This window comes from Chelonia mydas, chromosome 4 (assembly GCF_015237465.2).
Source record: "Chelonia mydas isolate rCheMyd1 chromosome 4, rCheMyd1.pri.v2, whole genome shotgun sequence".
Taxonomy (NCBI): domain Eukaryota; kingdom Metazoa; phylum Chordata; order Testudines; family Cheloniidae; genus Chelonia; species Chelonia mydas.
Genome location: NC_057852.1, coordinates 21,162,450 through 21,188,294, shown reverse-complemented (window position 1 = coordinate 21,188,294; position 25,845 = coordinate 21,162,450). Strand labels below are relative to the sequence as shown.

Below are 25,845 nucleotides of genomic sequence, written 5' to 3'. Positions count from 1 at the left end.
ATATAGCACCTAGTCAAATGCCTTACATTACATCAACACTATTACCTTTATCAACCAAACCTGTAATCTCATCAAAAAAAGATATCAAGTTAGTTTGACAATCTATTTCCGTAAACCCATGGTGATTAGCATTAACTATATTACCCTCCCTTAATTCTTTATTAATTGAGTCCAGTATCAACTGCTCCACTATCTTGCCCAGGATCAGAGAGATCAAAACTGAAATATGAGTGAAATTCAGAGGTATACTTAGATGGTAAGCTCTCTGGACAGTCTTTTAATTCAGTGTTCATGCAGTGCCTAGCATAACGGGGTCCTCGATCGTGACAGGGGCCCCTACTACTAATGTAATGCAAATAATAAATGGGAAAAACTTTTTTAAAATCCATGCTGTGTCACTGAAATGGCGTTACACTTACTTAAGGAGATCTATGGTGTCTGTGAATATGGTGTATGCTGATTTTGGTGTTAGTGCATCAGATTCCATAGCAATTCCATACTCGATGAAGGAAAGGGCAGCCTCCAAGTACTGAAATGCCTTTGCAACCTTGTCTGTCTGTTGGGAAGAAGGTGCTCATGGTTAGCCAACAAGAAAAATTATGGTTCTTCATTCATTCTTTGCCATATCTGGTGCCTTCTCTTTGCTTAGGTATGCACGGTTTGGAGGGAGGGAGGGAGGGAGGGAGGGGAGAGAGAGAGAGAGAGAGAGAGAGAAAAAAAAAAAAAAAAAAAAAAATCTGGCCTCAGAACATTACCCAAAGAGTTCCAACTCTGACCCGAGAAAAAGTGTCTGTGACATCTAAGAGGTGACTGCACCTGTGTTCTCTCCCCCAAGTCTCCCCCGTGGGCTCTCTTTCCAACAACAGCCTCAACCTGCATTCTTCAGAGTGGAACTGTGCAGTTGACACCACTTAAAACTGGATCACCAGCTACAACAGCCCCCAGTCACACCATCCTGCCAGGGTTACAGGAAAACTTATACTCCCTTATATCCCCTCTGGTGACTGACGGCACCACTACCTTCACCTCTCCCCGAGGTTTCACCCTAACACTCTTGGACTGGATCTCTGGGTGGCAGCCCCCCAATTTCCAACTGTCTTAATATGACAGGCCCAACTGCAATTGGTACCCGCAAGACACTCTTCTCTGTATGCCTGTGACCAGCATCTGTTTAAAGTGACTCAGAACAGCTCCTTCCAAACAGGCGTATTGTCCATGTGCCCAAAGGTACAACAGCATGCAGGGAGAACGGGTTAACCCCACAAAAGGGCCCACATGTCTGGGACTTGCCTGTAACTCACCACCCCCCTCAAAGCTCAGGTGAGCCAGCTGTCTCAGGCACATCCTGCAGAGCCTCTGCCTTAGTTCCACAGCCATGGTGTATGTACTGCTTATGTCAGTCTCTCCCCCTAAGAAGCTGTGGCCTGCTCCCCCACTCTTCCTCTCAAGCCCAGAGCCTTTAAAACCCCTGGCCTAATCTACACTGCCAAGTTGTCGACAAAACTTTTGTCTTTCACGGGTACTTAACCCCCCCCCCCCCCGCAAGACAAAAGTTTTGCCGCTTGCGGGGCTGGAAGTATTTTGTCAACAAAAGTGCCGACAAAGAGCGTTGACACACGCTGACATTTAGCTGCCTGGTGTAGACAAGCCCTTAGTGTTCTTTTGATATTAGTCTCTGGCCTTGGAAAAATGGGTATATCACCCTAGGCAGGGAGGTATTTTCCAGTGTTTGGTTCACCCATTGTTCTTTTAAGGACTCTTGGTATTCTCCCTTCAGGTACCTTATCTCTGTCATTGTTTTGTTTCCTGCTTGTTGTCTCCCACCCTGCAGCCTCCTTTGATTTAACTTTGTGCAGTCAGCCAGAACAATATCCAGCAGCTAAACTGAAACACATATAATAGTCATACAAAATAATACAGCTATCACACTTCTTCTCCAGTGTCTTTTTAGCAAGACCACCCTGGGAAAAGAGAAGAACAATTCTAAATGAGGGAGAGCCCAGAAAATGCAACACCACTACACCACTTGAATTTGACATGCCTATTTAAAGAGAACATGTGTCAAACATATATTCATTCATATTTTAAGCAGTAAATAGGTACTTTGCTTGCTATTAACACTATTATATAATCTTTTGGAACATCATAACCTCATTTTATTCTCAAATTATGTATTTGGAAAAATACCCTACAAAATAGGTTTTTCATATGGTTTGAAGTTTGTCCTGCTATTGGAAGAAAATGCTGCCTTTATCTTTACTTGCAAGCACTTACGTTATGGCATTTTACACAAAAGTAGTTCCGTGGATTTTCTTAATCTGCAAAAACGTCTAATCCTTTATCATCCAAGAAGCTGGAATGCTAAGAACCAAATGTTTAAAACCAAATACTCAATTTCACATGAATTAATGTACCTGTATTTGCACATGCCGTTGTCATACCTGTCCTCTGCTGTGAAGGCACTTTTTGCAGCTATGTACACTTGTGATCAGCTTGGTCTGAGATAACTAACATCCCTGAAATGTATTTTATCCTAAATTACTGACATGCACTCTCAACTTTAACTTCATTTTAACAGATTTTTTTCCCCAAGGAATTGCCTTGGTTTCTTTTTCAATTAAAAATATCATACATGCACTGTAAGCAAGAAACCCAAAGAAAACGCTATTTTATGAAGTATTTTCTGGACTGTTATGGGCATAATCACTGGAGAAATCGGACTTATTTTTGCTACTCTGGAGCAGCACAAAGCAACTAGAGCATACTGGACAATTAAAATAGGTTTACAGCTGCTTTGCATCACTACCCCAGTTTCCTCCTATCTCCTGTCATCCTGTCACAGTTCCTATTCTAATGGGTCTCTTGGGGGCATCTCACTCAGGTCTCAGACATCACGCCATCATCTCTCTGAAGGCAGAATCATGAGATTCTCCCACTCTCAGACTGGGTCCTAGGTGCAGTTCCCTATGATCTACCTCAGCAGATCTAACTTCTGCCTAGACCCTGTGATTCTGCTCCCTTCAGAAGCAATGGTAGTGGTAACCAGGGACTAGGCAGTCTTCTCAATGCAAAGCATTATTTATTAGAACAAAAGTATTTCAGAAGGAAAAAAACATCTTATATAACAATAAACCAGTCTGTACACATACCGACTTTTCCCTAAGTCTTACCATCCCCTGGAACTGGGAAGGCCCGACTCCTTCAGAGAAACCCCTCTGCAGAATCTCTGTGTGTCAGCCTGTCTCCCTCAGCAGCTTCTGACAACTGACCTCCTTTCTCCCGAGAAGAGCTTTTCAACTGCTTAGACTTTTGATCTCCAGGCTCCCAGCTTTGGCAAAACAAGGCTTGCAACTTGTTGAAGACAGGGTACAGGATCCCTAAAGCTAACAGCATGCCCCATTCTCTCAAAGGTGTGCCTGGGTGTTCTTAAGTGAGAAGCCATTGTGTTGTCTTCCAGCATAGATCCCACTGGATTTGAGCATTATAGGCACGTAATAAACATTTCACTACCCCAATATAAGTTATACAGTCTCTCTCAGTAACTAGGTTACATATCAGTATTCTTAAATTTATTACATAGACCCATGTCTGTCAGACCTCCAACTCCCCTCTCCTTCTTGCTCTGCTAGTGCTACCAACTCTTGCTGTTCCATTGTGAGATTCAAGATATTTGGAATGGTCTTGATACCCCAAGCTGCTGGAATCAAGAGATTTTGAGAATCTCAGCTTTTAGTGTTTAAAAGCAAATTTCTAGCCCTCATGATTACAGAGAAAAGCTTGAAAATGTGTAGCGAGCACACCCTAAATGCTCGGAAACTAGGAGGAAATAAAGAGAAACCAAAAATATGACATTTTACAAAATACATTTAAATCCATCATTGTTTCTAAGTGCTAGCCTCATGATTTTAGAGCGCTTGATGTTGGCAATAACGTACCTTACACCAGAAGCAGTGCTTTCAACACACACACACACACAAAATGTGTTTCTGTGTCAAATATTTATTTCACCCTCTGTTACAGTGTGCAAGTATTTTCATGCATTTTACAGTACATCTTCAGCAGTGCATGGCACTTGCTAGAATATTCAGCAACTTTCCAGAATATGAAGGGAAACATGACATATAATATATAATTTTACTTGTTAAGAGACCATAGACCATACAACAGCAAATTTTAAGAGGACAGAGTAAAACTGAAAAGGGCAAGAGGATGTGTTATGCTATGTCAGACTGCATGCGTAACCAACCAATACATGGATACTTAACTCAATATGTACTGTTTAGTATGTGTGTTTTCTTCTTAATCCACTACGTTTTACCAGTTCATTTCTTATTCCCCCATCCTCCCTCCACCCCACTATTTAATTTTTAGGTGCAAAAGTTTTGTGGCTTGAATAAAATAATAAAAAGGCATAATTAATATATACACAAATCGAAATTGGTTCTGTGAAATTAAGGGACTAAGTGTCTAATCTTGCACCATTGAATTAAATGGGATTTTTTCCATTATTGTCAACAGGAGAAAAAAAAAACAGGCCTTAAAAGCATTAGCTAGAGCTAGGGCAAAAACCATCTAGAGGATTTGGATTGTCAGTTTCCATTTAATTTAAATGGTGAGAAATACTCTAGGGATCTTAAAAAATAATGCTGAGATTTTTTAAAGTAGGAAGAAATTAGAATTAGGATAGAACCTAGGTAATTTTCACTCGTGGTCTATGTAGTGTTTTTATAAAGGATTTCCAGAGATGAAAGATCCCTCCAGTCTATCTATTTTAGCAAAAGCGTCTAAAAGTTACAAAACAAATAAATCCCTGAATTTTGATTTTACAGATACATTACAGAGGACAAATGCTCCTGTTACTTGATTATACCATAACAACGAACAAAAAGTATGTTTAGTTATGCATGTTATTAAACAAACCACACCTCTGAGAAATCCAGGTAATCACAGTTAGAGTTCATTTCAATCTTGTTTACGAGAAGTATAATTATATTTTCAAACAGTAGACTGTCTTAAAACTGATTGTTCAATCTGCTCTCTGACAGTTTTGGGAAGCAAACAGATCTGTTAACCTTGTACAGTGTGTATGGGGTGAACATGGTCATATCAATTTTGAGTACCGCAAAACAGAATTCATTTTCTACATCTGGTCAAAGGACCTAAATCTGGACATAGCTCTGCCTTTAGTGGATACAAGCCATGTTCACTAAAAAAATGTGACAAGATCTTCATTTAACTGGGAATAATACGAACAAATCTTGTCCATACTCCCGTGTGTACTAGATCTGAACGTGACAGCTGGATTGAACACAGGATTAATCGATTTTGAACCCCCTGACCCTGCAAGATAGGATTTCCTGGCATGTGTCCCAAGAGCAGTAGGCTGTACCTTGACCAATAGATACAGAAGGCTAGGTGGGAAGGAAAGAACAAACACTGATATAAGCTCCTTTTATTTTGTGATCCAGGACATGTGCAAAAAGCCAACCTTCATAAGTAAGCAGGTTTATTTAGAAAACCTTTTAACACTTCCAGCACACAAGGCCCAGACTTACCATTGTGTCAGCTTTGTGCTTCAGTCTTTTGGCCTCCTCTATGTGATACTCCATCGGATGTTGTCTGAATTAGGAGTGAGGGAGAGGAGAGAGAGACAAAACAAAAAGATAGAGTAAGTATCAATTTTAATGTCACATCACAAGGACCCTGTAACTGCTGTATGGGCTGCTACGCTGATTACTTAAAAAATTACAATCAGCACCAACTGAATACTGTCAGGCTGTTTGGCAATGCTCAGAAGTCAAGTTCCTGCTTATTAAAGAGCTTACAGTCTAAATCTAATAGACAGGATGGCCCGTATTCCATCAAAAGAAAGCTACATTAGAAGAACGTTCAGGTTGCGCTCCTGGGTACTCTAAAGTCAGAAAATTCTAATTTATGTTGCAAGGGCAAGTTTAACTCTGCCTTCCTGCGCATATGCATTAGTTTAATTGCATTATCCTGTCTTGCTTCTCAAATATAATACAGCACACATATTCTTCTACAGTCTTCGGTTTACATGTGCAGCACTCCGTAGTACCGTTCACTATTCTAGGTATGCCAGACAAACAGGGTCCATTAAACTCCTTTGGATGCAAGATACACAGTGAATGAGGCCGGGGCTCTTACAGAACCCTGCCTTATTCAATGCACATTTTATAAAGCATGCTTCTGGCCACGTACACCTACATGCATTAGACTAATGTATTTGCTGTACAAAGTGTGTACAGCTCACTGTGTACTCATAAAACTAACAGAGAAATAAGAAGGGCTCTGCACAGACTACCCTCAGCCTGAACTAAAAAGCACACCAATCGCACTGCTCATGGGTAAAGTGCAGTTTTCAAAGTCTCATAATTCAGCCAAATAAAACAATGTTCACTGATGCACACAAAGGCACTTCTCAAGAAGGGTGATTTCCTTGCCAAATGATGTGTGATTTCTACACTGGCTGCCCTCCATACTAGAGCTGTAAGAAAATGGGAGCAAAAAAATATTTTTTAAAATAAAAAATAGGGCAAGTCTCTGCTGGGTTACCACACATGAAAGAAGTACGTTTTAAGGAGAGATCTGAATGAAAAGAGAGAGATCATGTGGATACAAGGAAAGTAAGCCCTAAACAAAAGGGGAAATATAAGAAGTGACTGAGAGATGTGACTAGGAGAAGGGTACAACTCAAGGAGGCAGTGAGAACTGAGATCTAAGCAGGAGTATCACTGTGCAGAGAGTCTTGAAATTGACAGGAAGAAGTTTATGTTTGGCACAAAGTTAAGATACTCAAAGGACAATGAAGATGACCCGATCAGTGTGAAGGAAAGGAGGATATAAAGAAAAACCTTACTTTTCAAACTTGATTTGAGGTCTCCTTGGCTTGGAGGTACCATTTGGCAAAGAAGGCACCGGGAAAGGGTTTTTGCCATCTCCTGAAGGTCCCTGGGAAGTCATCATGCAGAGAAGAACTGGTCAAGGAATTTGTAATCAAAAGCAGTTTTAAAAGCTTTGGGTTTCCAAATTAAAAAAGAAAATGATTATTTAGTCTCAGAATATATTCTCTTTTCTCTCTCTCTCTTTTTTGTAGAGGAGGAGGAAACTTGCCTTCTTATATTACTGCTTGTAATCTTCAACACAACGTGAATTTTTCCTGAGGGGAAGAAATTAAGTAACAGGTTTCCCTTGCTACTGAAACTAGAGCTGTATTTAGCAGGACAATGGCATAGTGAGCTAAGAGAGCACTAAGACTGATAACAACCCTGTTTTCTCAGCGAAGTCTGGTACAAATAAAATCTACCCCATGTTATCCACTCAGACCCACTGCTAGCTTAACCTTGGGGTATGAGGCAACAGTAGCTGATTTTAAGTTACTTGCTGAAATTCCAGAAAAGCAGAGTTACAAAAGACATTTGAAGCTGGCTAGAGCAACTTCCCACACACCCTCTAAAAACAAACAAATGAACAAAGCTCAGATTACATTTATCCATCCACATAAAAATGGCAACGTAACTGGGTTTTTTATAACCTGAAAACATCCAGTTCTAGCCACAAGGCTCACCAGCTCTACTGTAAAACAATTTTAGAAATAATACATAGTAGCACAAACCCAGGTCCTATTCAATAACAGGGGCCTGCTTTTTAAAGGGAGCTCAAGTAAAAAAAAAAATAATTTTTTTTTAAACCGACTGATTTTGCATATGCAACTATTGTGCCTGCAAATGTGCCTGGTCAAAAACAAGGCCCTGACTGAAAATGTGATCCTATCACCCAAGCACCATCTTTTACATTTGTTACTCCTCCTTATTATTTGCTTACTAGCAGGATGAAGGCCGATGGAAAACTTTATGGAAAGCATCAAGTTAACTGCCTTTAACCGCACAGGTCACCGAGGGCCTGTTACAAAGTCCAATGAAGCCAACAGAAAGACTCCGACTGACTTCACTGGGCTTTGGCTCAGGTCCCTGGAGTTGCTGGATAACTTAAGTCTCGACCAGCAGATGTCCTGCCTCAAAGGCATTTTTTTCTGGAACAGCAAAATCTTAGAAGGTCATATAAATAACTTGAAAACTTAGGCCAAAGTAGTGCATTTTGTAAATGAGCAAGTAAAATTAGCAAATGTACTGAGAAAGCAAAGACGCTACAGCACAATCTCTGCTTTATTTCGTTATCTGGGGTTTTAACATACAAATCATTGCAAACAACAAACAAGTAGAGTACTTTGTAATAAACAATGATGTCTTAAGAAGAAAAGGAGGACTTGTGGCATCTTAGAGACTAACCAATTTATTTGAGCATAAGCTTTCGTGAGTAATCAGAAACCTCACACCCTAGTCTCTGCTTTTCTACCAGGGGAAAGCATGCTGATTTTTGGTCAGCAAGATTTTGCTAGACAGACTCACAGGAACCAAGAAAAAACAAAACAAAACAAAACAAAACACTGTCTAAAAACCCGTAGCGTCACTCATTCACATGACTTGTCCTTTAAAAACATGAAGGAAAAGAGAATAATGTTGCAGAAGGAAATTGTAGAACACTCACTGCTAGAATGAAAAGCTCTGCCATTAACAACTTACACCTAGTTTGTTGCTTTTAGAATGTTCAGAATGCTTCCCCTCCGCTCTCCTGTGCTTGGAGGATGAAGAATCCTTGTGGTTGCTCTTGCTCTTGGCAGTGCGGTTATTTGTGGCAGGGAGCTGGCTGCAGGTGCTGCTCTCACCCTTGTGTCTCTTTTGTGCCATCTTGGCTGGCTTCTGGGCAGGCTGCGCAGTAGACATTGGTGGCAGAGGTGGTGGTAGCAGGAGCTCTTTCTTCAGTGTCTCGGATGGAAATCTGGATACTCTGGGGATGGAAAATGAACTTACCATTTAGGGCGTTCATGGTATATAATACAGTGCTTTAAAAAAATAGTGAATTACATGGTGTAATGATTCTGTTTATTCAGCTGATGACTCTGGAAATGTGAGATGACGAATTAAAAAAGAATCCATTAAAAGCAAGAGGAAACTTTAGGGACTTTCTGGAGATTTAGAAAACATGTCCTCAACTGTCAACAACATGCAGGAAAATCATATTTGAAGCAGCAATAAAGACAAAATTTCAGGTTTGTTATCAGAGGAAAATGTTACAGCTAAATGACTTGGGATTTAAGAAGAGCGAACATAAGAACATACGAATGGCCATACTGAGTCAGACCAAAGGTCCACCTAGCCCAGCATCCTGTCTTCCGACAGCGGCCAATGCCAGATGCCCCAGAGGGAATGAAGAGAACAGGTAATCATCAAGTGATTCATCTCATCGCCCATTCCCAGCTTCTGGCAAAGAGAGGCTAGCATCACCATCTCTGCCCATCCTGGCTAATAACCATTGATGGACCTATCCTCCATGAATTTATCTTGTTCTTTTTTGAACCCTGTTATAGTCTTGGCCTTCACAACACCCCGCAACATAGCCACCTTCTCATTTCTTCCTTCTTCGTGGATTTATGAGAGACTAGAATCTCTGAGAAAGGACATCGGGAATGGTGCAAGCTACCACAGCACGTTGTTTTTTCAAAGTGGCTTACCACAGCACTGGCCTTCTTCCTTATTTTGCAGAATGCATTCTCTGTCCCTAACGTCAGATAGAGTTCCTCATTACCTCAGATCATATCCTGTCATTAAATTAAGCGGAAGTGAAGACTAGCCAGTTAAATTAGCTTGCACAGAACTTCTGAAATAGAGACCACTGTTCAAGGGACAGGGACTTACCAGTTTTGTTCTGTAGTTAGAGAATGAGGTTACTACTAGTGCTAGTTTGGAACTTTTGGACAAAACATTTTTCCATTGCAAAATGCTACTTTATCAAAGCAAACATTCCTCCGATGGTATCTGAGGTTCAGGATGGAATTTGAGAGATAGAGAGAGAGAGAGAGGGAGGTTGACTCTGCACCCTGATGGTCAGAGCACTCACCTAGAATGTGACACCCTGGTTGAAGTCCCTGCCCTGAATCAGGCATTGGGTCTGATTATAGGCCATTCTGAGGTGTTGTGTTTTTGTTTTTCATGAGGTTTCATTTTCATCCCAATGTGAATGGACACAAATATCAGAGACTTTTTGGAAAACAGAATTCTTATCTTTGGGCCAGCCCTAGTTACCATCAGTTTGCAGCGTCTCCCATCATCGCAGGCCAGATTTAAAACCAGTGAACTTTGGAAGCTGTGCACCTCATCTGTAAACCTCACTTAACTGGCCACTACCTTTGCAGCTTCTTTGGATTGCCAAAATTGTATAAGGCATCTGGAGTGGAACAGGGAATCTGGCCCCATGATCTTTAATGACTGGAGTCCACAAGAAAACACGAAAATAAATGAAAAACCAACCCATTTGAGTCTATCTCCTTCAGGAGATGAGACAAGTTGTGGCCTTGTACCATGCCCTAAACCTCAAACTGTGGGTTGAGACCCCAAAGTGAGTCATGATCCCGTTTTAATGGGGTCGCCAGGGCTGGTATTAGACTTACTGGGGCCCGGAGCCGAAGCCTGAGCCCCATCGCCCAGGGCCCAATCCCAGGGTGGTAGGGCTCAGGTTGCAGGCCCCCAACCTGGGGCTGAAGCCCTTGGGCTTCGGTTTTGGGCCCCCCACCCTGGCTGGGACAGCAGGACTCAGGTGGGCTCAAGTTTTTGATTCCCCCTCCTGGGGTTGTGTAGTAATTTTTGTTGTCAGAAGGGGGTCGTGGTGCAATGAAGCTTGAGAATCTCTGCCCTAAAGAAACTCCAGCCCTTGTTGGGCCCAAGGCAGAAGCACATTCCAGAACCGAAGGCCTTCCACTAATAATGCCCTGCTGCGAACACCTAGACATTTAAATGTAGGGACTGTCAGCGCAAAGACCTCACCCAATATCAATTGCCTTAGTGTTTTCCCTGCAGAGAGGCTGTCTGCTCAGATAGCTAGACCCAAGCCATGAAGACATTTATAGACTGAAGTCAATTACTTTTGGTTCAATTCAAAGTAATAGGACACCACTTCAGCTGGTGCAGATCTGGTTTTATAGGCCCCCTCCAGCTGATGCAGCCAAGCAGATGGGTAGCTGCAGGCTGTATTAGTTGTAGCCTACAAGTCATCTACACTCATGCAAAGTGCATTGCAACCATTGCATTGAGGCGTTACAAAGGCATGGATAACTTTGGCAAATCTAAGAGAAACGTTGCAGCTATACTGCCAGATGCTGAGGAAAGACGACATTTTTGGATACTAATGCCAGCTGGAACTCTCAAGGTACAAGACACACCCCAGAATTGTGAACGTTTTGGATAAAAGATGGACCAACTGCCCTAATAATGGAAGTAGGAACAAATTCCAAACCAAAAAGCACATCTGTTCTCTGGATAAGGTTTTGGCTGGTCTACTCTCATCCAAGTCCCGATCTTGGCAATGCACTGAGAAAAGGAGGGACACTGTACTATCGAGGTGTGATTAAAGCCAGAAAGTTGCATGTCATCTGCGTACTGAAGACAGCACAGGCCACATCTTCCCACTCTCTCCTCAGCAGCCTCACATATGCAAAGGGTGACAGAACAGAGCCCTTCAGAACCCACAAGCCACTTAGAACACATGTTCAGTCATGCAACACCACCAACTGTGACCTCTCGGACTGGAAAGAGTAGGACTACTCAAAATAGACACGGTCTACCCAGCTAGGGTCTGTAGGCAAGTTGCCAAAACCACATGGTTAGCAGTATCAAAGACAGCTGACAGACCTAACTGTATCAGCAGTAACACCCGATTTTTATCCATCATTAGGTGATCACCACTAACAAGACAACTGTGGCCTCCATATCAGAACCAAGCCAAAAACCAGAGACATCAGGGAAATCCGAAGCTGCTAGATGACCAAGTTCTTTATCACAACCTTCACAATATTCTTCTAAGCAAGAAAAGTTAGACAAGGCAGCACAATTAGGTGAGCCACTTACACCCTGATCCAAAAAAGCACTGAAGCACAAACTTAACTTTAAACATGTTCGTAGTTCCATAGAAATCATGTGCTTAAAGTTAAGCGTGTGCTTAAGTGCTTTGCTTGACTGGAGTCTTAGAGTGCAAAGACAGTTCATAGCATGCCAGAAGCCTCTCCTCTTAGGACAGAGCTATTGGTCAATCAGGGGACTGGCAATCACAGCTTCTGGGTTCTCTGTCCTGCTGTACCTGCTAACTCCCATGTGCGATCTTGAGTAAGTTACTTCATTGCTTTCTGCCTCAGTAAAATGGGTTCCGTGCCATCCTACTTCCCAGAGGGTTTATGTGCCTTAATTGTTTGTAAAGCACTGCAATCCTGATTTTAAAAAACTGCTGAGTAGGAGTATAAATTCTGCATGCACAGCTTCCAAAAAATAAAAATGATTGCTGAGGCTGAAAGGTGATGGGAAGGAACCAGGAGAGCAAGGAAAAGAAACAAAACATCCCGAGATATCCCAAAGGGCTCAAATCCAGATTTTAAAGGTATGTGCATATGTTGTTGGCAGCAAGTTGTAAAGATAAATTTGCACCGTATTGTATTTCAGATAGCATACACATCACATTAAGCAATACCATCCTCGCAGGGAGACAAGGGGAAGCCACTCCTCACCAAAACCTTTTTTTAAAAAGAGCTCAAGTTCACGCTTTTTTCTGGCATCTCTATACTCACTTCATTTTACTGGCGTCTCTGTAACTTGAAGACAACGATTTGGTTTCTTTCTCCAACTTGATTTTCTTCTTATCAGTCTCTTTCTCCGCTTCTCCCTGTTGAAAGCAAATCACCACCACTTAGACTCTACATACACATGTAAAAGTGCAGGCCAACATAGCTAAATTTGATTTCCTAATGTTAAAAGAAAAATACTAAAAATCACAACATGCAAATCCAGATCACAGCTGATTAATCTAAACTTCAGCTTCCTTGAAAAGAATTCCCAATGACATGAGATTGATTCTGGTGGATGGAGTGGAAATACTTCCTCCCCCCACGTGCCGCAAAACAAAAAGGTAAAATATTTTCTGACTCATGCTTGTGACAGCAAGTATTTCTAAATCGGCTCTTGGTGTTTTGTTGCTAATGAATATGAATCATACAGAGCAATATAAAGCATATAAAAATTCCTTCCAGCTATGTCATCAATGGTAAGGGATTGTGTTTTGTGATATGCCTCACTTGCCAAAAAGGAAAATAAAGCACACGGAAGAGTTAAACCACACAGATTGTCCCAAGGTCATTTCAACAGGAATAAGATACAGGGAGAAATTGGGGGAAAAAAATGTTTGGAACAATTATCCATATGCTCTAAAAAAATACCAGCTTCTCAGGCAAAGAGATATACAGACAGAGCTGGTTAAATAAGATTTTAAAAATGTATTACAAGATCTGTGGTAATCATGTGTGTATATTTGTTGAATTATCAAGGGTGAAAAACTTAAAAACTATTTTAATATGGAAATACTGCAAAATTTGAATGAGTTAATCAATCTGCCCTGCCCACATAGCAGTTGGTACTAACCAAACGCATGTGAAGATTCTCACTAAAAAGATGAGGGCATCACCTCATAAAGGGCTCAATGCTGTGAGGTACCAATTGCCCTCAACTCTCATTGACTTCAAAAGGTATGCAATACCTCACAGGATTGGACATTTTATGAGTTGATGGCCCGTTTTTGTTTGTTTGTTTGTTTGTTTTTAAAGAGCATCTCTTTAAATCACCTAGCTCCCGGTCTGTCAAACTCCTTAACTGAGAAACTGGGGTAGCGCACAGAGCCACCTGGCCACACCTTGGAGCCGGAGTGGGGACATGTTTCCGGGCGCTGCTTGCAGTAAGCACCGCCCAGAGCCCTCACCCCTGAGCCTGCCCCACACCCCAATCCCCTGCCACAGCCCTGATCCCCCTCCCGCCCTCCGAACCCCTCATTCCCAGCCCCACCCCAGAGCCCTCACCTGCCTGTGCCCCAACAGCCTGCCCCATCTCTGATTCCCCTCCTGCCCTCTGAACCCATTGGTCCCAGCCCGGAGCACCTTCCTGCACCCAAAACCCCTCATCCCAGAGCTCTCCCCCCCCCCGGCCCCCCACTCTGAACTCCTCATTTCTGGCCTCACCACAGAGCCCACACCCCCAGCCGGAGCCCTCACCCCCTCCCACACCGCTACCCCCAATTTCATGAGCATTCATGGCCCGCCATACAATTTCCATACCCTGATGTGGCCCTCAGGCCAAAAAGTTTGCCCACCTCTTCTGAAGAGGCTTGTGCAATTCCCCCAGCAAGCCAGTGAAAGTTAATTTTTCAGCCTGGCCCCAATAAATCTGGCAAAAAATTGCAAAAAGCCATTTTTTTTTTCTTTACATAAATTAATTAGTCTCCTCTCCCTGAAGGTGTTCTTGAGAGTCAAGTCACTCATCTCTCTGCTCTCCTGGGGACAGAGCAGAAGAGACAGACTTACCTTTCAAAACTGGAGTTCTCTCTCACTTCCTCACAGTACAGACTTCTGGGTTCTCAAGTTTTTCCACCATTCCTTAGCAAAATAGGGGAAAGTGCCCTGTGTTCGATGGCCCCTTCCTCTCAAAAAAGAGTAGCTAATTCTCTTTCCAACAGCATAAAAATACTGCTATTCTCCCTCCAGTTGAGAGCAAATAATCTGGTGTTTCCTGAATAGTTAGGAAGAGTTGGGAATAGGCCCTGATGTAGCCATGATGAGTATACTCACCATGTGAACTCATTATGCACATTGTAATGTACTGACTGTGTATATATGAGCCAGTGCGTGACATTATCCTCTAGGAGCGGGCACTCAGAGGAGTTAAAGGACCTACTGCTACTTCAGCTGAAGGAGCCGTCCTTGAGCTCAAGTGACAGAAGCATTTCCTTTTGTACTGAAGGACCAGGTTTTCAGTCCCAGCTCTGCAGATTAACTGTGTATTTTATATATCAATTGTTTCTTTTATCCGCAGCACACAGATTCTTTCCAGTATTTCAGAGCAGGTTATGGAGCAGAAGTACCATACTAAGGGTTAACTTTCTCTGTGCTTTTTAGGCCCCTACAGCTGCGACTACAGTTGTCAGAGAACACTTCAATTCATTTAACAAAGAAAATAGGTCCCCTTTTGAACAGACCAGCCCAGAAGAAGTTGGGCCCGAGGCTGGGTCTACACTTTGTACTGGTATAATCATTTCAGTTAGAGGTATGATTTCTTTCCCCCAAATAATTATACAACTACAAATCCTAATATGGATGCAGTTATACCAGTATAAAGATTTGGTAAGGATGTAGCTATTCCTTTCCTATATAGAAATAAGCCACAGCAGTACTAGCATCTTTATACCAGTATAACTGCATCCTTGGGGGGGCTTTGCCAGGGGGAGGGTATTGTAGAGTAGAACCTCAGAGTTACGAACTGACCGATCAACCTCATTTGGAACCAGAAGTATGCAATCAGGCAGCAGGAGACCAAATAAAGCAAGTACAGTACAGTACTGTGTTAAACGGAAACTACTAAAAAAATAAAGGGAAAGATTTGACAAGATTTAAAAAAAAAAAAAAAGATTTGACAAGGTAAGGAAACTCTCTGTGCTTGTTTCATTTAAATTAAGATGGTTAAAATCAGACTTTTTCTTCTGCATAGTAAAATTTCAAATCTGTATTAAGTCAATGTTCAGTTGTAAACTTTTAAAAGAACCACCATAACATTTTGTTCAGCTTTATGAACATTTCAGAGTTACTAACAACCTCCATTCCTGAAGTCTTTGTAACTCTGAGGTTCTACTATACTGCTTTATACAACTTATGTGTGCAAACAAGGCCTAAGACACCCGTCTCTGCTGAAGTGGAAGAGTTCTCACTGAGGGCATCCCTACAAGCAGGAGACAGTGGTACTCTCCTGCAACTGATATTGAATGGGTTATACAGATGAATGCACAGCAAGGGAAGCATTTCAAATACCATGCTCCTTGTAGCAAAAAAGGCACCGTAGCCTCCTCCACTTACACGTGTTGCTTTGGCTAAATTCAATTAATTGAAAGAGGGAGAAATCCAGAGAAACATTAGCAAAACCTAATATTCCTAGAGCTGGTTGAAATTTTTTAACTAGAAAGATTTTATTTTCTGAAAAATGGCCTTTTTTGACAACACAAAATTTTGCTAAAAGCTTTCTGAATATTTTGTGACTTTTTGAAAAACAAGAACATTCCTGAACAGTTATTGATATTAATAATTTGCTGAACTGGTTTTTAATAAATAAAAATATTTAATAACTGTTTTGATAATAAAATTTTAATTTAAATTTGATTATTTGAGGGAGGAGATGAAAAACATGAAATGTTATTAAAATTTCTTCCTCACCTCCACATTCCCTGCCAATTGAATAACACTGCTACCATTGCAAGAATGCTCCTCTCCCTCTCACCTTTCTCTTTTTGAGAGACTTGTTAGGAGTTTCTGTGCTTTTCTTTTCCAAATCCTGCTTCCTCGCACTTGGGAGCTCTTTACCCTCAAGTTTCTTCTGGCGACTCCCTTTCCCAGGTGGCTGTGGAATTCTTGAAAGGAGACACAGCTCAATTTTAACCACAAGAGCATGAGGGACTGGGAAATCCCTCAGAGGCGATAACAACGTCTTATCCCTGATAGGCAAGAGAAGTTTGTCTCTATGGAAGTCCTCTCTGACCACAATGGCAGGCTTTTTGCCACTAGTCCTGGTGGGGGTGGCGGGCTTCTGGCTTTGAGCTACAGGGCTGAGAGGGAAATGTTCTGGGGCACCACCAACCACAATGTCTTTCACAGGCTTAGGGTCCAAAAATGCTTTCGTAATGGCTTGGTGTGAGCTCTTGTGCTTCTTCTTTTCCAAGGGCTCTTGCACTGTTGGTTTCAATTCTTTTTTATCTCTGGATTTTGGCCTCCCTTTCGTTTTTACTTTGGGCTTGTCTCTGGAAGACTGGTCTTTAATCCCATATGGACCAGGCTCACTTTCCACTTTCAGGCTTCCCCTGTGAGCCTCTTGTAGTGGGGCCTTGCTGGGCTTCTTGGTACCAACTGTGAGCCTCTGAGAGGGCTCCTCGGTGCGTGTGGGAGACTTCTGGCAGGTCCGTTTGCTAGGAAGATGTACCCCCTGAGGAGCCCTGGTTATTTTGCTTGAGTTTTTGGCGTGCAACTCATTTGATTCAGAACGTTCATGAGAGCTGCTGCTGCTGCTTTTCCCTTGACCCTTGCTCTCCTGATGACCAGGCCTATGGACAACTTCACTGAGATTCTCATTTGGTGCTGCTGGTTGGTTCACCTTGGTTAGCCAGTTGTCCAGCTGCCATTTATTTGATGTTGGTGGGTCAGGCTGTAAAGAAAAAAAAAGTTTTATGGGAGTTATCTCTGTGGATTATTCTGATGCCTGACATATTAGATGCTATCAAAACCCATTAAATTTTACCCCTACTATTAAAGATATAGGAAATATAAGAACTTAAGAGAGAGGACACACTGAGAAGCTTTTGAACAACATCAAAACAAAAAGTCCTCTCTTTTTGCATAGGGCTAATCTGACTATTCATATCAGACTCCTGGTCTCAGACAAGCTTCACCTTTGTATCAGTAAGAGACCTTTCATTCTCCATAGAAGTTTGGCCTTGGGTTGCCCTGTGCCAGAAGCAAACATTGTTGGCTGATTACCCAGTGCTGCTGACCCAATGTGAGTTAGGATAGTGACTGTGAAATGTAACTCGCTTGTGTCTTTAAAGCACTCTTCAGCTACAATGAAAGTTATTTCCCACCCCTCTTAGGGCACCTAGAGCTATTTTGTATCTATGGACTGGAATTGAGGTTAGAGTGAAAGATAGTGGGGGGGGGAAAAACTTTGACGTGGGAATGTATGTCAGAAACTGCAAATTAAGGGAATTATCGCTACAGGCCCACTCTAAACTCTTCTGCTGCCAAACGACCTTCAGGTGCATTCCAACAGCTGGGAATCCACAGAGCACAGAGATGGCACCAGCCATGTTCCTTTTTTTCCAGCCATGCCCTTACACCACCAGAGAATAGCAGTCCTGGAGGATTCCCCTAGACTAGGCAGTCCTCACTAGCCAGATTCCCTGGATTTAAGTCTGATTTGTACTGGGGAACACGTCTTCACTGCAAACACACACAAAAAGGTGAGTTTTCAACTCAAGTTAGCTAACTTGCAGATTTATTATGAGTTAGTAGATAGTATTAACCCCCCAGGCTCTGCTGTAGTGTTTGACTCAACCTGCTAACTATAACTGCCTTGTCCTCACTAACATTTTAGCTTGCGTAAATTTTTTTTTTTTTTTTTTTTTTTTGGCAGTGAAGACTTCACTTGATACTTGGATCTGTAAGTGTAAGAGTGTATGTACCCAGATTGCTGGGTTCTGTTTGATTCTTTATACGCTTCCCTGCTACTGCCAGCTGTTATTTGTGGTTTGTGCTTTCCTACATGTTTTCATTGCCTAACACAACCTTACTCAAGGTGGTAAGAGACCATAAAATAAAAAAGCAACAACTGTCAACAGGTCTTTAAGCAATCGCTTTTGTTTGTGATGAAGTTTTCTATATGTATTCAGTAAGTGAAATGTACTAACAGCCTTGCTCTCAGTTTACTTCAGGAGCTGCTGAAAGGATGAACTATAGCAAGAAAAGGACATAACATTCAATGGAAATTATCTGGTTAGTTCTTCTCCTTTCCCATCACCTAGTAATCTCAAGACAAGACAGCTAGGTTTATATATAGGAACAAAAGCATAACACTTATTTCCTTCAGATAGCACCTGAATTTTATCTGAACTTTACTCAAATGAAATCTGCAATCACACAAATTTGTGTATGTTGGGAATGGGGTGGAGAAGTATTTGTTTTTCAAGATTCCCGTGCCTTCTGTGCCAATAAACCTCAGTTTTGCCCAAATAATCTCCCTATATGTGTGCTCCTACACTTGTAATGGGCGAAAAAATTAGATTACAGGGTGCAAGAGGGCTGGGGAGAACAGAAGAAAATGTAAATTGTTATACCCTGACTGATGCATAAAGTGCTGCTGAATCTGCATGTATGATCAGAAATGTAGCCATGGGATACCATTTTACTCCATTCTGTTAATTTGGAAACATTTTGTAGGTTCCCTCTTTCCCCCACTACACCACTGACGGAGAGAGACAGTGTTTCAATGACATGTTGCACACAGCATAGCAACGCGCCTAACGCTTAACAGGGACTTGGAAAATATATTTTCATTTTGGAAGCAATCTGAAAAATGCCTCTGGTCTTGATTATGAAACTATGAAGCATTATCTTGAGTTCTGTTAGCTTACTTTCCCAACTAGGTCAATAAGGCCTCCAAAGCACCAGTAGGGCAGAAAAGCAAGCCAAACTCAACAGCAGTGAGTCCAGGCACATTCCAGTAGAGACTTCCTACAGGTCTGATCATTTCAAATGAAATCTAAGAGAGAGGTTTCACCTCATCATATGCAGCTGCCATTCGATTTCAGAAGGAAATGCACTGTTCTGAGAAAGAACAACCTTGCTTTAAATAGCAAAAAACCGGTTTCACAATAAAACAGCTCTCAAATAAAGGATCCATAATAATTACATACACAAAGATGAGCCTGAAACATTGAAGTCAAACACTGACCCAAACTACCAGAAAGTTTGGATGCTGGAGGTTTGGGTCTGGCCCATTTCTAGGGGGAACACTGCAGGCCATACTTGAAATGGGGAAGAGAGCACCAATCATGCAAGAATTTTGAAACATTCTTTCCGAAGCCCAATTATCCTGTGACCAAGGCCTATTTGACTTTCAAAGCTTATTAAACAGCAAGTGAGAAAGTTCACGGAAGTGGCGTGGGGATTAAAAGAACCTGCATATAGAAGAGGATGACATTTTATCCCAAGGCTGCTTCCCTGTAACTATTTTGGCATTCGGTGAGTGAGGAGTCAGAAGCGGTAAGCTTGGTTAAGCCTCGCTACCTCCCTTGCATTCACCACACAGTACCTCAGATGTAGAAGTTCTCGGTGGCTCGTTCGCTTCGCTGTCGCTCGAACTGCTCTCACTCTCTGAATCCGAAGAGCTGTCTGAGTCACTGGTGCTCCCTGACTCCGCACTGCTGGAATGTGCTGATGCCGCACTCTCGGGCTGCGATTGTGAGGCACTGCAAGGCCATCAGGAGATAAAATTAGAAAGCAGCATGGGTGAAAGTTTTATATTTTCATTGACATGACAACATTTGGAATTAAAACAACTTACATTTTGGCACTGGTGAGAAGGCAAAGAATTCATTACCATACCATAAAAGAAGGGTAATGGCTCAAAATAAACCCTCCCCTGAGCCAGATGAACTTGTGAGCAAAGTTTCACCTGGTACTATAACAGGTTGGGAAGCTCTATTTATATGGCAAAAGTAAAAATGGTCACTGAGATTTTTCAAGTCTAGGTTTTCGAAAGACCAATACTCAATGGGACTGACAGATGCCAGTTAAATAGCTAAAGAAGTATGAGAGAAAATTAGTTTTCCTGAAAAGGTTTTACACACACACACACACTCTTCACTGTATTTGCCTCCTTTGGTTTCCATTTCATCAGAAGCATTATTTAGTTAAACTGCCATGCTAAACTGGCATATTACCCCCAGAACACCCATCCCCTCAGAGCTCACTTCTGAAGTCTGCCTAAAACAGAAATGTACTAAGTTCAGTGGGAGTTGGGACTTACAAGCACAATGCATGTTTTGGAAAGGGGTTAAAAATAAAAATCACAGTATTAACCTAAGAAAACTCCCACGTCAACACCGATACATTTGCATGAGTTGCAGTCAGTTTTCTTGCTGATCCAGAGACTCATACTGACAGAAAGCTACATTTTAAGTGCTCTCCCAGAAGCAAATTGATTATCACTGCCCAAAATCGTCATGCCCTTCTGCAAGGCTGACTTTGTAGACCATTATTCTTTGCTTGAAGAATATAGTTAACAGGCCAAAAATGTGGTCTATATTTAAGCTGTCTCCATTTGGAAGGGTTCTGAGCTTTTTTCTTTTTTTTAAAAAAAATCATATGCCCATTCATTCCACCTTGAACACTGCTGCTGACTAGCTGCTTAAAAGATTGTATCAGCAATGCTCAGCTGTCATATCAGGAGGAGCTGAAGCAACTTGAGGTCTAGTTTACCCCTTTGCTGTACTTCGCATATGCAACTGTTTCTGGCTTCTTGTGACTTAAAATCAGACGTACACATTACTTGCCAATGTGGTATTGCCTATAATACCAGCTCAAGTAGGAACCTAAACATATTGGCCTATGGGGGCAGGAAGAGTTAGAGGTGTAAACTCTTGACCTATTTATCCAGCCTCAAGACAAAAGGAAATTTTGCTTTCAGTTTAAAAAAAAAAAAAAATTAAGGCCAATTTTCAGACCTGTATCAATGTTAGACACCCAAGTCCAAATTGAGGCACCTAAATAAGTAGACTGATTTTCAGTGGTGCTGAGCACCTCATCTCTCTCTGAGTCTATGACAGCTGCAGGTGCACACTTTTGAAAAAAAGTCAAATCAATTAATTAGGTGCTTTAACATTAGGCACTTGGGCCCAAGTTCTCAATCCTTACAGCTGCAAAGATGACCTTACTGGCATAGCTTCCTCTCCTCCTTCCCCCCTCATCACCTCCCCCCCAAACGCTGTATTAGCCTAAAACAGCAGTTTGAGAAGAGATTAGAAATGCCTCTATTCATCCCAGCTGAATGTTAATTCTGAAGCTCTTAATGATGAGTGTTGAGTTTCAAAAGCACAAATGGTAAAAAAAGAAAAAATCAAATGAGAGTTAGGCAGATGACTCATTTGTGCTTTTGGAAATCTCCCTAAAACCCCTCAAATAATATAAATGCATTACTGCATGTGTATTTATCATATGCAGTTACTGCAACTATGCACACAAACTGAGCAAAATGCACATGCAAGTGGTAAAGTAAAACAAATGACAAATAGTGGAGGTCCTGAAAATGCCATCTTTGCCCCATTGAAAACAGTAAAAACTCTAATAACTAAAAGGTCTGTTATTTCATAAGGACCATGCTTCTACTCTTGACCTCAGTGCAAACCTCCTATTATTATCCACAGGAGATCCATTGGGGACTGAGGGTACCATTTGGCTCTAACAACTTTATAGCTTTGGTCCACTGACCAAAATGAAAAATTTAATTCAGCTCTTTCCATAGTTTGAGCTTGATTCACTTGTATTATACATTGCATACATGCATATAGATACATACATCGATCTCAAAGAGCACACGAGGACAACACTCTACATTCTCATAACTTTCCGTATCAGATGAGTTTCTCCTCTGACTTGCATGATCACTTTAATTAGCTGTCTTTTGACCAATTACTTTTACACCACACTAGAACAAAAACAGCAACCAGATTAATTTACATTTATTAAAGGTTTCGAATATTTCTTGACTTCAGTGAAAGTTATCACAAGAGCGTGAGCAAACAGAAATGAACCTCGAAACATCAGCTAAACCTGGCTAAGCACCGCAACCAATGAATTAAACTTCCAGAATATGCTAGTCAGTCAGTACTTTTCCCTTTGCCTTCTAACTCGCTCGCTCATTCATCTGTACAAAGTGCTACGGGCCAGGTCCTCAGCTGGGGCATGTCGGCAAAGCTGCTTGTTTTAATTCCATGAAGCTGCTCCACTTCACACCAACTGAGGATCTTAAAAAAAATCCAAATAACCTCCATCCTCCCCCATTCACTGCTGTGTACAAAGTATCAGGCACATTCTTCTTCCTGTTGCTCTAGTTAGTAGTTCTGGAACAAACAGTACCTTGGAGGAGCAGATGAGGGAGGTGGCTTTTCAGAGACCTAAGTATTTGAACAAAGAAAGAGGGGAGGGAGGGAAGGTTAGGTTAAAGAGCTTAAAACAATAGTACAGATCACATCAATTTAAAGGGATTTCTGTGCGTGTAGTATAATATAAAATGTCATACTGACCCGATCATCATCACTGTCTTCACTATCGCTGAGCTGGAGGTCATCTCGTAGCATTCTGAAAGACAAAAAAAAAAAAAAAAAAAAAGAAGAAGAAAGAGGGACATATAGATGGATATGCTTTAAAAAGGCAGACTCTAAGAACAAAACCTGATTCTTCCGAAGTCGTGTGTCTCGTTCTGATCCCATACTTCAAAAAAACATCAGGATTTTGTTCCAAGATTTAAAACATTCTAGTATTAAATGCCATTATTACCTAAACAGACTATAATACATTACCTAGCTCTTCCACCTTACACATCTCAAAGTATTTACAAAGGAGGTCAGTAGCATTGTACCCATATCACAGATGAGGAAACTAAGGCACAGGGGAGAAGTGACTTGTCCAAGGTCAGCCAGCAAGCCATTGGCAGAGCTAGGCAAGTGCTCTATCCACTAGGCCATGATGCTTCCTGATAGAATAGTAAAGTGTTTTGCAGGCACTAGAAGCAATGTATGGGCATTCACATTGTTTTTCTTGGATTACGATTACTTCCATTATCACATAGGTTCTCTTTTTGCAGCTGAAGTCTAACTCAAGAATGCCTAAACCAATGCCAAGTTCAAGCTGAAACCCCCCCTCCACCCCAATCTTCTTCCTCCTCTACATAACAGGATGTCATGCTCCTGCACATCACACTAGGAAACATAATAGTTAGTGCAATAAAGAGAAATACTAACAGACAAATTCTGCTCTGATGTCTCTGGGAGCAGAGAATGTGCAAGAACAGAATTTGCTCATAACTTATTCACAAATATGTAGATGACTATCAGAGTAGGACTCTTCCAGTTGTCTCAGAGCATTAGGAAGAAAACAGTGCCTTGAAAAGGGGCGGCAAAAAGTAGCTTGAGTCCCACTGCGTTTTTTTCTTCTTCTTTCTGATGTATGAAGGCAGTCTGAGTCTACTGACCAAAAAAATCCTCCTAACTCAAAAAACTAGAAATGCAAGTCTTAGATACCCAGAGAACTAGTGACATGATATTTCAAAAGAGAAGAGACTCAAAGCTAAGGGACTGAGAGGGAAAGGAATTTTTATTCAGACAGTTTAAAAAGCATCCTTTGTTTTAAATCCCTGTTCGAACTAATGCTGAATGATCATTTGGGAAAAATGATTGCTCTGTTAACACATCAACACCCCCAGCTCTTTAAGGTGTGAGAACTCAGAGTAAATTTCTCTGGGACCCCCAGGAAGTCCTCCAGCAAAACCAGGGAAATATAGACTTGACATTCCTGATATTTTTCAACCAAGTTTTGAAAAATCCTGTCAGGCCTTCATTTTAGTTTGTACAGAGCCTAGCACAATGTGATCCTGGTCCATGACAATGTCTCTCCTAGGTGCTACATTGATACAAATTATAAATTAGAATAAAAGGGGGCAAACAAGTCCAACTTCTAAAAAAAATCTTTGTAGGTCACCTTTAAAGACTTTAAGCAGTTCGATATTAAGATGCTGCGAACACACTACAGTAAAAGCTTAAATAAGCTGAGCAATTTCTTTTCAGATACCATCCCCCACCTCATTTAGACAAATAAGCAAGATGTAATCTTACATTTACAAAGTGCCCTTCATACCAAAGCATTCAGGCAAGCACAGATACATACACACTTTCACAAATCATTTCTAAACCACTGAAATATGACCAACTGGGCTGTGGAACTTGGCTGCTGAAGTGGTGAATCCCAAATCCAAATGAAACTGCAGGAGAAATTGCCTTGTCAGCCAGATAAGATCTATTTTAACAGTGAAGCAGCAACTGGCAGTCATGGTGGAACAGTAAACCATGATTCCTCTCAGAGCGCATGAGGTTTTTCAAGCACCAAACTAAATTACCATAATTCTAATAGTAATGAGAAAAGCTACACCTTTCTCTTAAATGTATGAGCATGTTGCTGCCATTAACAGTAATGGGGAATTATGCATAGGGAATGAACAGGGAATAGACTCAAGTGATAGTTTTGAAGGTTTTGTTTATTTGTGTTGCTTGTTCTGCTTTTACAGTTTCCTTTAAAAAGGGTGCTAACAAATCACCCTTCTCCACTCTTTCGGCATAAAACACAAGCCCCTTCAGTTACACCACGGGAAAGTACAGTTAGTTTTCAGGAGTCAGGAAATAGGATTAAAGAAAACCCCTCCAAAACCATTTTTGCACTTCTGGAAGCTAAGCCACCTTTCTAGGACATCTCCCAGCCAAGTCAAGCAAGCTATCTGAGTACCTGAAAAGCTATTGTATTAAAGATTAAACTTCCTGCAATCCCCACAAAAAATACAGGACATACAGTAATACAGGAGTTCCTGTGTACCTGAGCATAGCTGTTGTCATTGAAATCAGCCACTTTTTAGGTCTTTGCTAATGAAAATAAATCCTAATGAAATCTGGCTGTTCAGCATTCATGTTGTACAACAAATACTACTCTGTGAAGGAGGAGATCTGTCAAGCGATGTCAATATAGCTGCAACCCCAGAGGGATACATACAGGGAGTTCAGAGAACCTGATTATTAATTATTTATTTTATTTCCTGATTCCATAAAATAAATAAATAAATATATTGTAGAACCCTCCAAAGAAGAAAGAATAGGCAAAATCTATTCCATAACTCTACAGAAGGACAACTTTAGACACTTCCAACTAAATGCTAAAATTTTGGAAATTGAATAGTAATGTCAGATGCCCAACATGTAGAACCTTAGAAACCTTATTTTCAGAAAGTCCTGAGAACCCACGCTCTAAAAATCCAGCCCCTTTAAGGTGCCCGAAACTAAGAGACCGCAAATTTCTAGCCTCTTTCAAAAAATCCCATTAAACTCTTA

General features: G+C 41.3%; 1 protein-coding gene across 11 annotated transcripts in view; it reads right to left on the bottom strand.

The window, feature by feature from the left end:
• The window catches only part of AFF1 (AF4/FMR2 family member 1), a 164,618-nt gene that overhangs the window by 14,763 nt on the left and 124,010 nt on the right, over window positions 1-25,845 (bottom strand). For 10 of the 11 annotated variants that reach the window (XM_007066648.4, XM_043545102.1, XM_043545101.1 and 7 more), the window contains 9 exons: window positions 22,999-23,053; window positions 22,832-22,869; window positions 20,007-20,163; window positions 16,428-17,345; window positions 12,689-12,783; window positions 8,601-8,865; window positions 6,878-6,969; window positions 5,556-5,619; window positions 420-556 (listed from right to left, as the gene is read on the bottom strand). In XM_007066648.4, coding sequence (XP_007066710.2) covers window positions 420-556; window positions 5,556-5,619; window positions 6,878-6,969; window positions 8,601-8,865; window positions 12,689-12,783; window positions 16,428-17,345; window positions 20,007-20,163; window positions 22,832-22,869; window positions 22,999-23,053 — 1,821 coding nt within the window. Of the gene's footprint in view, window positions 1-419; window positions 557-2,427; window positions 2,517-5,555; window positions 5,620-6,877; window positions 6,970-8,600; window positions 8,866-12,688; window positions 12,784-16,427; window positions 17,346-20,006; window positions 20,164-22,831; window positions 22,870-22,998; window positions 23,054-25,845 lie in introns of those variants that run through there. The other variant, XM_037896830.2, reaches the window with a different exon arrangement.